The sequence below is a fragment of the Mustelus asterias genome, chromosome 8, assembly GCF_964213995.1.
Source record: "Mustelus asterias chromosome 8, sMusAst1.hap1.1, whole genome shotgun sequence".
In the NCBI taxonomy this organism is placed as follows: domain Eukaryota; kingdom Metazoa; phylum Chordata; class Chondrichthyes; order Carcharhiniformes; family Triakidae; genus Mustelus; species Mustelus asterias.
Genome location: NC_135808.1, coordinates 105,366,791 through 105,382,735, shown reverse-complemented (window position 1 = coordinate 105,382,735; position 15,945 = coordinate 105,366,791). Strand labels below are relative to the sequence as shown.

Genomic DNA, 15,945 nt, shown 5'->3' with positions numbered 1-15,945 from the left:
AGAAGAAGCTGTTCCCAGTCTACTTTGACCATATCCTGCTTTATTCTAAAAAAATCTGCCTTCCCCCAATCCAAAACCATTGTTCTGCAGACCATCTTATTCTTCTTTTATAACAAACTTAAATCGTACTATGTTGAGGCCGCTATCACTAAAATGCTCTTCCACTGCTACATCGAACGCCTGTCTGGCTTTGTTCCCCAGAATTAGGTCCAGCACTGCACTGCCCCTTGTTGGACCTTCTACCGTATTGACATAAAAAGCTCTCCCAAATACATTTCAAGAAATCCGCCCCCTATAAACCTTCTCTATGACTATCTCAATTAATATTGAGAAAGTCGAAATCCCCTAATATAATTACCCTATTATTGTTACAATAGTTGTTACACCTCAGAGAATTGTCTACATATCTGCTCCTCTATTGCCCGGTAACTGTTTGGGGACCTATGATACATACCCAGAAATTCGACTGTCCCCTTTTTATTCCTAAACTCTACTCACAAAGCCTCAATTGAAGATCCTTCCAAGATATCGCCCCTTTTCACATCAGTAACTGACTCCTCAATCAATAATGCAACACCACCTCCTCTTTTACATCCTTCCCTATCTCGCCTGAAGACCCTCTACCCCGGAATGTTGAATTGCCAGTCCTGCCCCTCCTCCAACCATGTCTCTGTGATGACACCAATATCATAATTCCACATGCCAACCCACGCCAGAATGCATTTCTTTCATTCTTCACCACCACCGTATCTTCACCCTGCCCCTACACAATGTACAAATTGACAAATAATTTATACCAAGGATTTGATTTTAAAGATGTGGGGAAAATTGATTCTGCAAGAATAAAATTAAAAATTAACAGTAGGCAGGTACAAAGCTTGCATAATATTGCATACCTCGAAAGCCACCTTCTAATAAGGTTGTAGCTCGTATTCTCTTCTGCCCACACCATTCATATTCTTCAAATCTGTTCCCACTTGCACTCTCATTTTCTATGTCCACTGACTCGTCATCATTCGTGTAAGAGCCATCTCTCTGTGGATTAAAATAAACTGTTTTAATAATGAATGTTTTAATCAACCACATTTAAGTTCCATATAGTTAACATCTTTTCAGTTTTCTTTGTTTTTAAGAGCAACTCCTGCAAGAGAAAAGTGTCTCTTTCTACCCAGTTAGCCCGATGAAATCACTCAACCAAAATACTTCAAAAACAGGAGTGACACAGTGAGAATACACAAGAATCACTACGGTGCAGGAGGAGGCCATTTGGCCCATCGTGTAGTTGTTTTTCAAACAAGAAAAACTGATGTTGCAAATCCTTTCATTCAGCTAAAGATTATCTTATATCCTCAGCAACTTGTTTCAAATTTATTCTCTTCCTGGTCTTTTCTGAAACAAACTAAGATCTGTTCAATATGTACTTACTCAACTTGAAATGCTATAGTCTTCCTGAGCATCATTTCCCCAAATGAACTTTTACTGACCAATTGCACACTCTAGCAATTTTTTTTACAAATGTAATAGTTAATTTAGGAATTTAGACCAGGTTGATACTTACAATGCTATTCCAAAGGAGTGCGGCATTTTAGCAAGGCAGCAAATGAGTCCAATATGCAAAATATAGCCAAAAGATTCTTTTGCGGTTTCCTGCTTTTTCAAAAATAAAACTTGCTTCTCATCCACTTTTTGTTACAGATCCTTTGTTTTTTTTTCACCCCAATTCCTCTAGGAAGTTCAAACACCGACTTATACTCTTAGCAGTAACAAAATATATTAGAGATTTGTATGCCTTGAAGGGCGATATTATAGATTATCTATATACGCAGCTTCCATGTTTTTTTGTGTTTAATTTGAAAAGTAAGTATTTTTATTAAAGGCAGGAAATAGTAATGTAGGACTGCATACATAGTGCAAATTCACTGAAATTTGTGATAATTCTTAAAATAGAGTCCTAATTAAAACTAATGATACTAAATTAGCTATAAGTTAATGCAAAAAAAAGCCAACAACGGCACCTGACTTCAACAGACTGATTCAACTAATGTGTAGTTTGGCAATATTATATAAGAATATATTATAAATGATGCAATACAGCAGAAGTTGTTGCGTGAGAATGTTATCATTTTCCTATTTGTAATTGTGAATATTTATACCTTTACAATATGTCTCGATACTTTTTAATCAGCATATTTTTATGTACTAAGTAAATTGAATAGTAGTTTTTTTTTTAAAACACAAAGGTTATTATCAAATGGCACTGCCGGACACAGGTTGCAATGTTGTGCATTGCAGCAGAAGAGGAGCAAAAATTACCATGAATCTGCCTTTAATTCTCCTTAAAATTTTGAAGTAATTAGGGCCTAACTTCACTTGCCGACTGCTGTACAGTAGAGAAAAGATATTCCAGATATGTTGTAAGGAAAAATGGCAAAATTCTGACATCATTTTAAACCAATTTCTGACGAGTGAAATAATGGATAACGGTGCTGATTCCAATAAAAGTAATGATATTTTTTGGTCTGAAGATGTACAAAGGTCATATGTGGGATATTTTGCTCTATAATTCAATGCCTGTTGCATTTCATTACCTTTACAGCAATTAATTAGCTACGTGGGCATGACTAGGACTACATCTCTTGTCCCACGTGAACTGCGAATATTGGTCAAACAATTTTCCAGCACAGATTAGAAAGGACTTTCAGGGAATGGCAGAGATATTAAATGAGTTCTCCACATCAGTGTTATTCTGAAAGATGTTCAACTAATAGCAATAACTTGCGATGTCATCGATAAGATTACTAATAACAAAAAGCATCAAGATATCATGTTTGACACAATAAGGAACTGGAGTCCTTAATCAAGTTTGATAAGTGAGCCCCTTCTATCTTTAATAGTTCACAAGAATCTAGGACTATTTCTTCAAATTGAAAGGATGCTAATCTGTGACCAATTTTTCAAAAGGTTGATAAGGCAGAGCCAATTACATATTGGTCTGCCTTCAATAATTGGCAAGAGGTCATAAGTATTGCAAGAAACACCAGTTACTTAGATATCTTTTTATTCATTCGTGGGATGCCGGTGTCTCTGGTTGAAGCAGCACTCTTGCCTGTCTGTAATTGCCCTTGAGAAGGAGGTGGTGAGCTGCCTTCTTGAACCTCTGCAGTCCATGTAGGCACATCCAGTGCTGTTAGGGAAGGATTTCCAGGAATTTGACAGAGCAACAGTGAAGAAACGGCAATATTGTTAGAACACAGGGTGGCATGTGGCTTGGAGGGCAACTTGGAAGTGGTAGTGTTCCCATGTATCTGCTGTGCTTGCCCTTCTAGATGGTAGTGGTCACAGGTTTAGAAGATGTTGTTGAAGGAGCGTTGCTGCAGTGCATCATATAGATGGAACACACTTTTACCAACTTGATTCATTGGTTGAGGGGGTGAATGTTGAAGGTGGTGGATGGAGTGCGAATCAAGTGGGCTGCTTTGTCCTGAATGGTGTCAAGCTTCTTGAGTGTTGTTGGAGCTGCACTCATTCAGGAAAGGAGATATTCCTGACTCATGCCTTGAGGTGTCAGGGGTAATAGAGAGACATCATTAAAGACATTCAACATGGTTGCTGAAAAAGTACGTTGTGTCTTATAACTTAATAAAATATTTTAAAGAAGTTACTTAGTTAGTGAATCAGGGAAATGCAGTGCACATCATTTACAGGGGGAAGCATTGGAGTCGAGGTACTGGACTAGCAATCCAGAGACTCAGGGTAATGCTCTTGAATCCCACCATGGCAGATGGTGAAATTTGAATTCCAAAACAAATCTTGAATTAAAAGGCTAATCATGACCAAGAAACCACTGTCGATGCCATAAAAACCCGTCTGATTCATTAATGTCCTTTAGGGAAGGAAATTTGCCATCCTTACCTATTCTAGCCTACATGCGGCTCCAGGTCTGCAGCAATGTGGTTGATTCTTAAATGTCCTCTGAAATAGCCTAGAAAGCCACTCACTTCAAGGGAAATTCGAGATGGGTCCAACTAACGATGCCCACATGCCTTGAATTTCTTTTTAAAAACCTGGACTTTCAGAAAGAATTTGAGAAGCTAACTCACAAGAAGCTCCTCAAGTGCATTGAATTAATCATTGACTTAGGAGCGGAATCCTAAATCCTGAATCAAAAGGCTAACAAAATCCATTTGTAAAGCTCAGCAAGAAAAGATTTAGGTGTGATTTTAAGTTTGCTCACTTCTAATCCCGTTGTTTTTTTAACCATGTCTCAAATTTTCCTGCTCTTTAATACCTGCAGGAAAGGGGTAGGGTCCTGTTTAAATATACAGTTCAGTTTCTCAATTATGTCATCTGGATTATGGTCAACTGTACTTTAGCTGGAGGGCTAAGCAGGGGAGCACTGATGGCTTCTCTGTCAGGCCAGACCTATCATAGGAATAGAAGTAGGCTATTCAGCCCATCAAACCTGATCTGCCATTCAACAGATCATGGCTGATCACTTACCTCAACACCACTTTCAACCAAAAAGTGCCTACGCTATCCCCATATCCTTTGATGTCATTGGTCACCAGAAATCTATTGATTTCTGATTTTTGAAACGCTCAATGATTGAGCTTCCACAGCCCTCTGAGTGAAGAAATTCCTCATCTCAGTTTTAAATGACCTATCCCTTATCCTGAGATTATGTCCCTTGGTTTTAGCTTCTACAGTCAGGGCAAACATCTTATCTACATCAACCCTATCACACCCTGTAGGAATTTTAAAGTTTCAATGAGGTCGCCCTTCATTCTTTGAAACTCGAGGGAATACAGACTCAGCCTCCCTAATCTTTTCTCATCAGACAATCCCACCACCCGAGGAGATAGATGGAGGGATAGCCATTTATAAAAAAAACAATTAGGAATCTTTATGGTTCAGGAGGGCAGAGGTACTCTTCCAAGCCTTAGAATGAAGCCTCCAGCCTCTCTTTCCTCAGACTCCCCTCCTGATCGCAACCGGAAAGTGCCTCCCAAATCATCTCCATCATGTCATTCCTGGCATCATTCCCATGGGTCTTCAACTATGAGCTTCTGCCGCTAAATTCCTGCTCCTGACCGCCAACCTGTTAGTGGATCTGCTCTGGTTCAGATGTGAACTAGCCATTTAAATCAGCCAGGCCACCATGCCCCAGTATTTACCATATACTTCAAGGATCTGTTCTGTCCCCACTTTAAAACAACCTTCATTTTTGACCCTCCATATCAGTTTATAATGGGATCTACATCAATTTTGCATTAAAATAATCCTTTAAAGTTATATGTTTTCTTTCAAATAGTTCCATTCCCTGCATTGTATGAATAATTTGGACTGCACAATAAACGGGATAGCTGACAAGGAATTAAAATATAATAAAGTAGTTCTTATAAAAACTATAAATCCAAGAACCCAAATGATCTTGAAAGAGCAACAAAATTGAGAAAACTGCTGGGCCTAATCTCACCACATGGAGTAAATCACAGGATACGCTCTTTTCTCAATACAGGAACATGACTACATAAAACACAATACATCATTTAGCAGCTGAAGTGTAGGCATGTGTTGTTTTAAGGTTACGAAGTCCAGCTGATGTTAATTAAACACAGGGTGAGTTCAATCAAGCATTAACTGCTACCCAAGCTTGAAGTAAGTGCCCTGGTTTTGTTTGCGAGAGTGTCCATTAAGATTCCGTAACATTTTGATTTGGGTACGTTTCGTTCATGGACAGTAATTTGACACATTGAAAATGACTGTTTTTATTTCTTTAAACGTTCTTTTGGTATGGCACAGAAATTTTCACTAGACAGCGTGTGACATCTGAAGCACAGTGGACTGGATAGAGTACTCAAATGTGGAAACCTATTAAATGACTAACCGAACTAATGTCATTGCTCACATCGAGTTAGAAGATAGGCTGCTTTATGCCACACAAAATATATCAGGGCCACTGATTTACGATCAGATAAATGAAAGTGTTTTTATGGCATACTCTTCTGGTAGTTTAAGCAGTCTTTTCTGCCTCAAATTATGTTCATATTTTCATGGAATCTGTCAATCAGCAAACTTGATTATGTATTTTTAGCGATGTGCTCAGTTTTGTGTCTTGCCTTATTTTGAATCCCAGGATATGCATGAAGATGGTAGGGGCAGTGTTTATGTTGCAGATAAATGGGAGGTAATGTATTGGTGTGAGTAGGCATGTGGCTTGGTGTTGTAAAGACAGAAGCCTTAGGTTCTAATAGTAGTTGGGAGTCTGGTTAGATGAAAGGAGTAAAACAGTGTTCCACTGTGGCCATTCTTGGGGAGAGAAAGGAGGGTTCGCTGCAGGGTCCACGAGTCAGGTGACTGTCACACTGGGAGTGTGAAAATGATGTGCAGACACAGCTAATTTGTGACAATGGCAGCAGTATGCTCTTGGGTATACTGGGGAGAGTAGTGAGATGTGGGGGGTCATGGTGTCCAAGAGCATTCAACAGAGTATGTCATTATGACGTGTTTTATAATGGAGTTTGTACTGGTGAAGTGCCAGCAGTGCTCAGAACAGAGAAAGGAGTAGGTAGAGGTTTGTGCCATGAAATGCAAGAGATAGGAGGAGGAAAGCAAAGACAAGAGCATCTGGAAATGATGCGCTAACAAAATAGAAGTGATCAGGGGAAGCAGGGTGTGAGCGGTACAAGTGATTGTTTAATCAGTGACAGAAGATCATGTTGGGTAGAGGGAAAAGTGGAGCCAAGCAGCACTGCAGAATTGTTTCACGATAATATCCAGGGTATTGCTAAGCCAGCCATTCGCTTCCTGGCTTGCCATGCGGGTGTCAAGCGCATTTGCCGAGTCATTGAAGTTTTGCTCAAAAATGTTAGCAGGGACTTGGTTACCTACACTGACCATGCCAAGTGCAAAACGATGTGACAGCCATGAATGTGGTATACCCAATGAAGCACCATGGAAGGACACTGTAGAGCCACAGTGGCTGAAGCTAGTTTAAGAAAGATTATGGTGAGCTGGGATAGAGATGACCAGGTGTGGGAGCAAGGGGAGAATGTTTATTAGACGTAAGAATACTGGGAAAAAGATATTGGGGAAATTACCAATGGGAAGAGTGTTATAGCTCTGGGAGCACTCGGAAGATGAGTCAGTCACCTGAAACAACAGAAATATACTGATATCCTAAATCAGGTTTCTGATAAGGTCCGAGAGAAGTAAAAAAAGACTTGTTGGTGGTCCAACATGCCCAACAACTACCTTGTCCAGACAGGCTTCCACATGTCTACTCATCTCCTCCACAGATCCAGAGAGCGTCTCATTGCATAGTGGACATACCTGGCCATCCTCTGAGGCCTTCTTCCTCTTGTTTTTCCCTATCCGTGCTGGAAAACACGAAAGAAACAAGAATTTACTATCAATGTTCTTTCTTTAAAACATTCTAAAATTCTCATATAATTTAACAAGATATTAAGTATTTGCGGGAGCTGAATTTTAAATAAAAGTCTACAACTAATCTGTCAAACTGTGAACTGAATTTTAACTTAACAATGAAGGAATACCAAGTATCAACAGGTACATGAATAGCAGTATATTTAGCTCGCCTAATAGGAAGAGACTAGTACATTTACCAGTCCAGCGAAAATCTGACTGATAAAAGCATTCCACCACCAACCCTCATTACATTACACTGTCAAGACACTTCTTTACTACCTTTCTACATCGTGCATCTGATAAACAATGTACATGGCTAGGTTCTATTATCCTCTACACTACTGGTGAAGGTTGCTGTATGGGGGTTTCTGCAACATTAATGTTAGCTCTATGGATGAATGCATTTCTGATCCATTTGTACTCTGTAGCAAAGCACTATAGAGAACAACACAGCTGACAAGCAAGCAAGCATGTTTTCTGTTTTACAATACATATATTAATTCACTCTATCCAAAAACATTTCCATTTCATATCATTCATGCAAAGCACAGTTAAGAAACTTCAACTGGGGGCACGCTCAACTTCTTCTGAAAAATGTTTGTGAATCAACACCTGTACCATGTACTTTTCCCCTCTGTTGCTGCAGATTTCTTTAGCCATTGGGATATATTGACCACTCCAGTCATTGCAAAAATTGGCACTGTTTATTTAAGTGCCAACTCTCAGAAATGTAGGATGGGAAGTTAAATCCAGTTTGCTTGTTCACATGGATGTATAGGTTCCATGGGACCGTTCAAGGAAGAGCAGGGAATTCCCCCTGTATCCTGGGTACCAATTCTCTCTCAAGCAGCATCATTATAAAAATGTATTGGCCATTTATCTCATCTGCCATTAATGTGAGCTTACTGTGCAAATATTGGAATGGTTGGTTAGCCAGCTCAACAGTGATTGCACTGCAAAAAGTAATTGTGAAGTGCTGTGCAGAATCTCGAGAACACAGTGAGATTCTGTATTCAAGCAAATTCTTTTCTTATGGCTCAGTACAACATGGGTTAACAGGAGATTTGTCAACCCTTTAAAGAAACCCATCAACAATTCAGTAAAAGAAAAAAAATGGAAATTTGACATTCATTACTATTTAATAAAAAGATAAAAATAAATGTTCTAGAACAAAAGTTAAATGGCAGCAAATTGTCGGTATATCAGTAATAGCACACTCTTTCGACTACTAAATTAGAGAGACCAGGAGTAGTTGAACAAGGAAACTCAATTAGGCCATACAGTTAGTAATACATTGCTGCCCGGTTTAATGTATTGCAAGTCAAAGATGGTTTAATACTCGCTCATGTCTAGACACCAAAAATAAATAAGTAAAGGTTTTAAAACAGTGCCCAAACACAGTAGGAAGGTCTAATTTATGTAGAAGCTCCCTTTCCTGGGTAAAAATCAATGAGAGACTGTGCCGCTCATCATTTGCAGGCTGATAACAGGGAGCAGCATCATTATGCTTTTTAACAATACAACAAAAAAAAACACTTTTATTTTAAAACAACCTATTGAGCACACAATGGTTAGATCTATTTAACGCATGGATATTACAGCAAATTTTTTTTAGGTAAAATAAAATGTCATAGTTGAACCCTTTTTCCTTCTGTTTAATCAAAGTTACCATGCTAGAGTATTATGTCAAAAAGGCAGAATAAAAATCCACCAAAAAAAGTCTTTCTTTCCAATTCCCTTCCCCATGTCATTCTTATCATGGAACTACAAAAATTGTGTTTCTCCTTGATGGCTTCACTAGGTTATGTTCAGTGACTGAGCCATCAAGACTATGAAGGTTACAGTTTGGATAAAGAGTTAGCTGATCTCTTAACAATCCAAGTTTGCGTTTGTCGGAAAGTTATAAAGTTGGAGGGTTCTGACAAGGCAATGGTAATGTTCAAGCAGACACAGTGCTTCAAATGATCAGACCAAGGGACCACTCATACTCACAAAGAAGAGGTTGTTGGATTTCTGCAAGTATTACTTTTCCTCACAGTGTGAAACAACACTTTAGAAACTGATGTTGCAGTTCTTTAAAAAAGCATTAGATAAATTTTTGGAAAATAAGGTAGTGATCAGCTGATAACACACCAATGCAGCATTGATGGAGAATGGCTCTGTTGGAGGAGCCATCTTTTGGGCAAGTCTTTATACCAAGTTCCCACCTGCTTTCTCAGGTGAGCATACAAGATTCTGTGGCACTGTTATCCAATGATGATCAGGGGAATTTTCCTTGGTGGCCTGATCAATACTGAAACCTCATCCAATATCATTAAGACAGATTATTTAGTCATCATTGTATTTCTGTTCATAGAACATTGCTGCACAGTAACATACACTACATGTCAATAGCGCTAAAGCGCTTTGTGACATCCTGTGGCTGTGAAGCTTATGGTAGAAACAATTTTCTTGCTTAAAACACAACAAAAGCAGGACAAATGCATGCCACAAACCACTTAATTAGGGCAGAAGACCCCTCAAAAAATCTACCTCCCTACCCTACCTGCTTTTGCTTGCCACTGCCAAAAAGAAATCATAAATAGGAACTTCTTGAAGCTTTAAATATTTTGTTGAATTTTCAGAATAAACATAATTAATTAATCTTCATTAACTATTTTATTAAATATCACAGGTATACTATTTTATTAACTTAGCAAGTGCATAGGCCCAAAGCCAAGCAGTTTCTCCCAGTCCCACTGTGTTGAGTGCAGATAGGCCTCCGCTGAGTCTGCAGATGTGGTGCATAGTTTGCTCTCTCCCACAGGTACATAGGGGGCTGGCGCTTTTCCCCCAACTGAGGAGATTGGCCAAGCAGGGTTTGTGGCCAGTCCTGAACCTGTTGAGGTGGACTACTCTTTCCTTGGAAGGTTGAAATCAGGCAGCTGTTGGGTTGGATTTGAGACCAGGTAGCTGTTTGTCATGTCCAATGATTCTCATTCATTTGTCCAGGTGGAATTTGCATTGAAGTCCTGTGTAGGAGGATTTTTCCAGATCAACCTTCTTGATAGGAGTCGTCCATACCTTGGGCTGAATAGATCAGTGCAAAATTTTTCTATCATTTTGCGGGTTGTTGCAAGTCAGCAGATATGTGCAGGAGTGTTGCTTACCAGAACAGGAGGTGTTGTTGAGCGTAGTGTTCCAGTAATGATATGCATAGTAGCATTCAGCTGGGTGTCAACTGTGTGTGTATGTGCGTGCGCGCATGCGTGTGTGTGTGTGCACGCGCACAATGATCTTGGCCAAACAGAGGCACAGTATTCTGTTAATGAGTATGAGTGCGAGGTTCGGAGGGTGGTGGTAGCAATATCCACATTGAGCTAGCTAGTTTGGCAATCAAATTGTTCCTGGACCTGACCTTGCCTGCAGTTGTTTTTGTTGTTCCCGGCAGGTTAGTGTCCTATCTCAGGTCACTCCAAAACATGTTGAAGCTGAATAGTGCTTTAACTTGTTTTAATTCATTTGGATGTTGAGCTCTTTATTGGCTTTTGCATTGTGATGATGGAATAAGCTGAATACTGTTTTTGCAGGGCTTGGCTTGAGTCCCCATGTATTGCAATATTGTTCAAGTTTTGGCAAGTCCTCATTTATGGTCCGGTCCAAGGTGTCAAAGTCACCTTGAATTGCAAGATAGATATTGGTGGCATATATGAATTTTCAAAAGGTAGTTTTTGGAAAATCATTTATGTACAAATTGAACAGGGTTGGAGCCAGTACTGAGCCTTGGGGGAGTCCACTGGTTTATCTTCTCCATGTAATTTTTGCCTGTCCAAGGTGAACTCTGAACCTTCGATTGTTCAACAGTGTCCCAGTGCTTTTGGTCGCCCAGGGGGAGAGGGACCATGACAGCTTCAGAGGACGCCTGTCTTTAAGTTTGTCTGAAAGCAATGAGGAGCAATGGATCAGCGTTCACACTTTGCCCCCTGCCATGTACCCAGGCTTGCCTGGGGAAGCTAATGATCCTATCAGCAGACTAAATTCCAAAGAAAGCTTCATGAGAAGAGTCCACACAAGAAATCCTATTCAAAGTCTCAAAGCCAAAAGTATACTATTACTTCTTGCCAGAAACAAAAGTATAGACATTTTCATATTATAAATATTAATGCAACAAGAGAATGTGTATATTTCAGGTTCAAGGTCAGAGGAGGAAAGTTTAAGGGAGATGTGCAGGGCAAGTTTTTCAGAGTGGTGGGTACCTGGAATGCGCTGCCAGAGGACGTGGTGGAAGCAGGCACATTAGCACATTTAAGAGGCTTCTGGATGGGTACATGAATAGGGAGGAAATGGACGGGTATGGACCAAGTAAGGGCAGATGGTTTTCCTTTCAGTTAGGGCGTCATGATTGGCACAGGCTTGGAGTTCCGAAGGGCCTGTTCCTGTGCTGTACTTTTCTTTGTTCTCTTTGTTCTTTGCAACGTTCTAAATGTTAGAAAATCGAAATAATCATTTTCTGAGAAACTAATACTGTACTTGCTTCCATCCATGATAACCAAACATGATCAACATCAACACAAATCTTGCTTATGAGACTATGTTGTTGTTGCTCAGACTATGATAACTCATGCCACACACGAGTGTGCCGATCTGGTTGTGACGTCATACGAGTAGTGGGGATGAGAGTTCTCAGCCGCACTTTCAGATTGCCTGGGGCAGTGGTGTTGCGCGTTAATGATTTGTATTTTGAACCAGTCCATGGCACGTTTTTAGAACCACTGACTTAAAATGACACTCACTTGCCTCAGCTTTTATGGTTTTTGCATGCATTAACAGTAGTTATTGAAGACTGGGAGGTGCCCTTCAGATTTCAACTATGCAGCACTAAGTTCACCTTGCTATCCTAACCAATATTGAAAACTCAACTAATATCACTAAAACAGATTCTTTAGTCATCACTATATTTCTGTTTGTAGAACCTTGCTGCACAATACAACAGTTACTTGGATTGTAGCTAGCTGGAACTTACATAGTCTCTTTTAAGAGAATGTCTGCATCTTTGATTCGCCTCAAAGCATCATGCAACAGTATCCCAATTTCTGTCTAAAGCCAGGGCCATCACGGTGGCATAGTAGTTAGCACTGCTGCCTCACAGCACCAGGGACCCGGGTTGGATTCCCGGCTTGGGTCACTGTCTGTGTGGAGTCTGCACATTCTCCCCACTTCTGCTCCGGTTTCCTCCCACAGTCCGAAAGATGGGCTGGCTAGGTGGATTGGCCACGCTAAATTCTCCCTCAATGTACCCTAACAGACACCGGAGTGTGGCGACAGGGGGATTTTCACAATAACTTCATTACAGTGTTAATGTAAGCCTACTTGTGACACGAATAAATAAACTCAAAGTCCACAAACTTTAATCTTACTGGACTCTAACATATTGTTCCCCACTCTATAATCTATTTATTCATGTGCGAACTTCAAGTGTGCAGAGGTCGGAGCATATATTATTTTTACTTAGATTGGATTAAATGCAATAAAAACCATCCTGCTTTCTTTGTTAAAACTTGAGAAAACCTGTCTGATTGTGACTTTTATGATCGCAGTATGTAAACAGTTAAACAATTGCTGAATTGGCAAGTATATCTGTTCTAACAAAAAGCGAGAAGAGGGAAAAGAGGGGAGCCAATCAAACCCTCCTCAATTGATAGTAACATTAGTTACTATCTCTGCAATTATACTGACTGAATATTAAGGGAATCAAGGCATCTACTGGAGAAAAGAAACAATTTCTGCACCCCACCCCAGTATATTCGCTGGCATTATCTTCGTGTCAAGGTATTGGGAACAAGTTCATTGGATCAAACATCAAAGGGGGCACATCAAATTTTTAAAAAGCAATAAATCTCAAGGAGTCTGCTCTTGCCTGTATGAAAATTCATTGAAGAAATAATTTATCATGACAATTAGGGTCTTAATTTAAATAGCAATCACACAGCAGATTAAACGTGCTGTGGTAGGAAAACTAGGCTATTTCGCGAGTCCATTTCACTCGACAGTCTCACTCCAAACTGTCCTCAATCTACTCCCAATCCCCAGTGCTCATTGTACAAATTTATGCATTTTCCTTCCCTTATCCTTTTCTTTAAAAACTGTTCTGCACGTAATTAGAAATTTAACGCTGCAGAACACTGCCTATTACATTGTAATTCTTTGTTCTTTCTTAACTGCATATTGAGCGATGCCACATTAATTTTTAGGTACAAGTAATATCAACTGTAAAGGGGGGGGGGTGAAAAAGCCATCCACGGCTATATGCAGATTATTCAGCTGTCTCTAGCTAAATACTAAATGAATAATCTCTGCTCTAATCGACAATGTACTTTTGAAAGGCTCGGCTGAATAGGAAAACCTAGCTCAATTACGCAGGGCCCACTAGTGTAACTACTACTGAATTCTTAATATCCAGGCTCCAGAGAAATACAATTCTTCTACTGTCTTCCACAGGGTACAAACCTGATAGCACATTACTGAAGCAGGATGATATTATGACCCAGGATTAGCTTTGAACCCATAGAGGCAGAGGTGATGGAAAGGCCAATATAAAGCCTTTTGAATACATCAGAGAGGTTGACACATGTTTTTTTTTAAAAAGCTAACAAAAATTCATTTCAAATTAAGAAATGCCCTTTATTTTCTGTTCCTGCCATACAGGGTAACACAGAAAGCAAGTGAATAAGGCTCATCAGAAACTGCAAGCTCGTCAGTGCATATGTTGGTCCACCCTCTGCTGATTTCTGTGGAACATATGCAAGGGACTGTCACCCTCAAAAGGAGACAAAGATATTTTTCTTCTAAGCGAAGGATCATTAATGATAGGCAGCAAAGAGGAACAGATTTATTTATTGCAGGTATGATTTCCTGTATCAGCCTCAGGAGAGACTGATTTGAGATACAAAATTGAAAATGGTTCAGACAAGTTTTACTGCCATTTGTTGAGCTTGAATTATGAGGGAATGCCTCAGCTCTGGGTTTTAATTTGTTCTTTAGCTCTGTGAATAGAATCTATTCAGCCAACATTATTCTGACAGTTTTGAACTCTGAACTTGCCACCAGTTTTTAGCCCTTTCCTGCTTGAGTGCAAGAGAGGGCTAAAAACATCCAATCAGTCTTTCCATCACCTCTTTGGTGCTCTTTATGAGAGGATCTCAAAGACGGAGGTCTCTTTTGTTGGCCACTTCCAACCTCCCCACCATGGTGAAGCGAGGTGAGAGTGACATCAAGGCGGTGTCGAACAAAGAGTGGCATTAAGGAGCCCTAGCAAAATTGGAGTCAATGGGAATCAGGGAGGCAAACTCTACACTGATTAGATTCAGATCTAGCACAAAGGAAGATGTTTTAGGTTCTTAGAGGTTAATCATCTCAGTCCCAGGACATTACTGCAGGGGTTCTTTGGGATAGTGTGCGAGGCCCAACTATCTTCAGCTGTTTCATCAATGAACTGCCCTCCATCATAAGGTCACAAGTGGGGATGTTTGCTGATAACTGCACAATGTTCAGCACCATTCATGACTCCTCAGATACTGAAGCAGTCCGTGCCCACGTGTAGCAAAACCTGGACAACATTCAAATTAGGGCTGATAAATGGCAAGTAACATTATTGCTCAGAAATCACCACCTCCAACAAGAGAGAATCCAACCATCTCCCTTTGACGTTCAATGAGGTTATCATTATGATAACCTCATTGAACGTCAAAGGGAGATGGTTGAATTCCCCACTAACAACATCCTGGGGATTACCATTGACCAGAAACAGAACTGGACAAGTCAAATAAATACTGTGGCGACCAGAGAAGGTCAGAGATTCAGAATTCTGCAGTGAGTAATTCACCTCCTGACTCCCAAAAGTCTGTCCACCATCTATAAGACACAGGTCAGGGGTGTGATCGAACACTCCACTTGCCTGGATGAGTGCAGTTCCAATAACACTGAAGAAGCTCAACACCATACAGGACAAAGCGTTTGATTGGCACCCCACCCATCACCTTCAACATTCACTCCCTTCACCATCAAATGCACAGTAGCAACAGTGTACCGTCTACAAGATGCACTGCAGCAACTCACCAAGGCTCCATTGACAGCACCTTCCAAACCCATGAACACTACCATTTAGAAAGGTATGGGCAGCAGACGGATGGGAACATCCATCTGACAAGTTCCCCTCCAAGTCATACATCATTCTGACTTGGAACTATATTGGCATTCTTCCACTGTGGCTGGGTTGAAATACTGGGACTCCCTTCCCAACAACACTGCAGGTGTACCTACATCACATGGACTGCAGTGGTTCAAGGTGGTGGCTCACCACTACCTATTCAGGGACAATCAGGGATGGGCGATAAATGCTGGCCTAGCCAGCACCATTCACATCTCGTGAAAGAAGTTAGAAAATTCTTCATTTAGTGATATCTTCCGAAATTATTTTATTTGCAGAAACAAACAGATTAAGTACCATAAATCTAAACTAACGACATTTAATCAGTTCAT

The 15,945-nt window shown here is 40.2% G+C and overlaps 1 protein-coding gene across 7 annotated transcripts in view; it reads right to left on the bottom strand.

The window, feature by feature from the left end:
* The window catches only part of rnf220a (ring finger protein 220a), a 463,658-nt gene that overhangs the window by 91,692 nt on the left and 356,021 nt on the right, over window positions 1–15,945 (bottom strand). For 5 of the 7 annotated variants that reach the window (XM_078218667.1, XM_078218666.1, XM_078218669.1 and 2 more), the window contains 2 exons: window positions 7,333–7,379; window positions 897–1,035 (listed from right to left, as the gene is read on the bottom strand). In XM_078218667.1, the coding sequence (XP_078074793.1) occupies window positions 897–1,035; window positions 7,333–7,379 (186 nt within the window). Of the gene's footprint in view, window positions 1–896; window positions 1,036–7,254; window positions 7,380–15,945 lie in introns of all 7 variants that reach the window. The other 2 variants (XM_078218665.1, XM_078218670.1) reach the window with 1 other exon arrangement.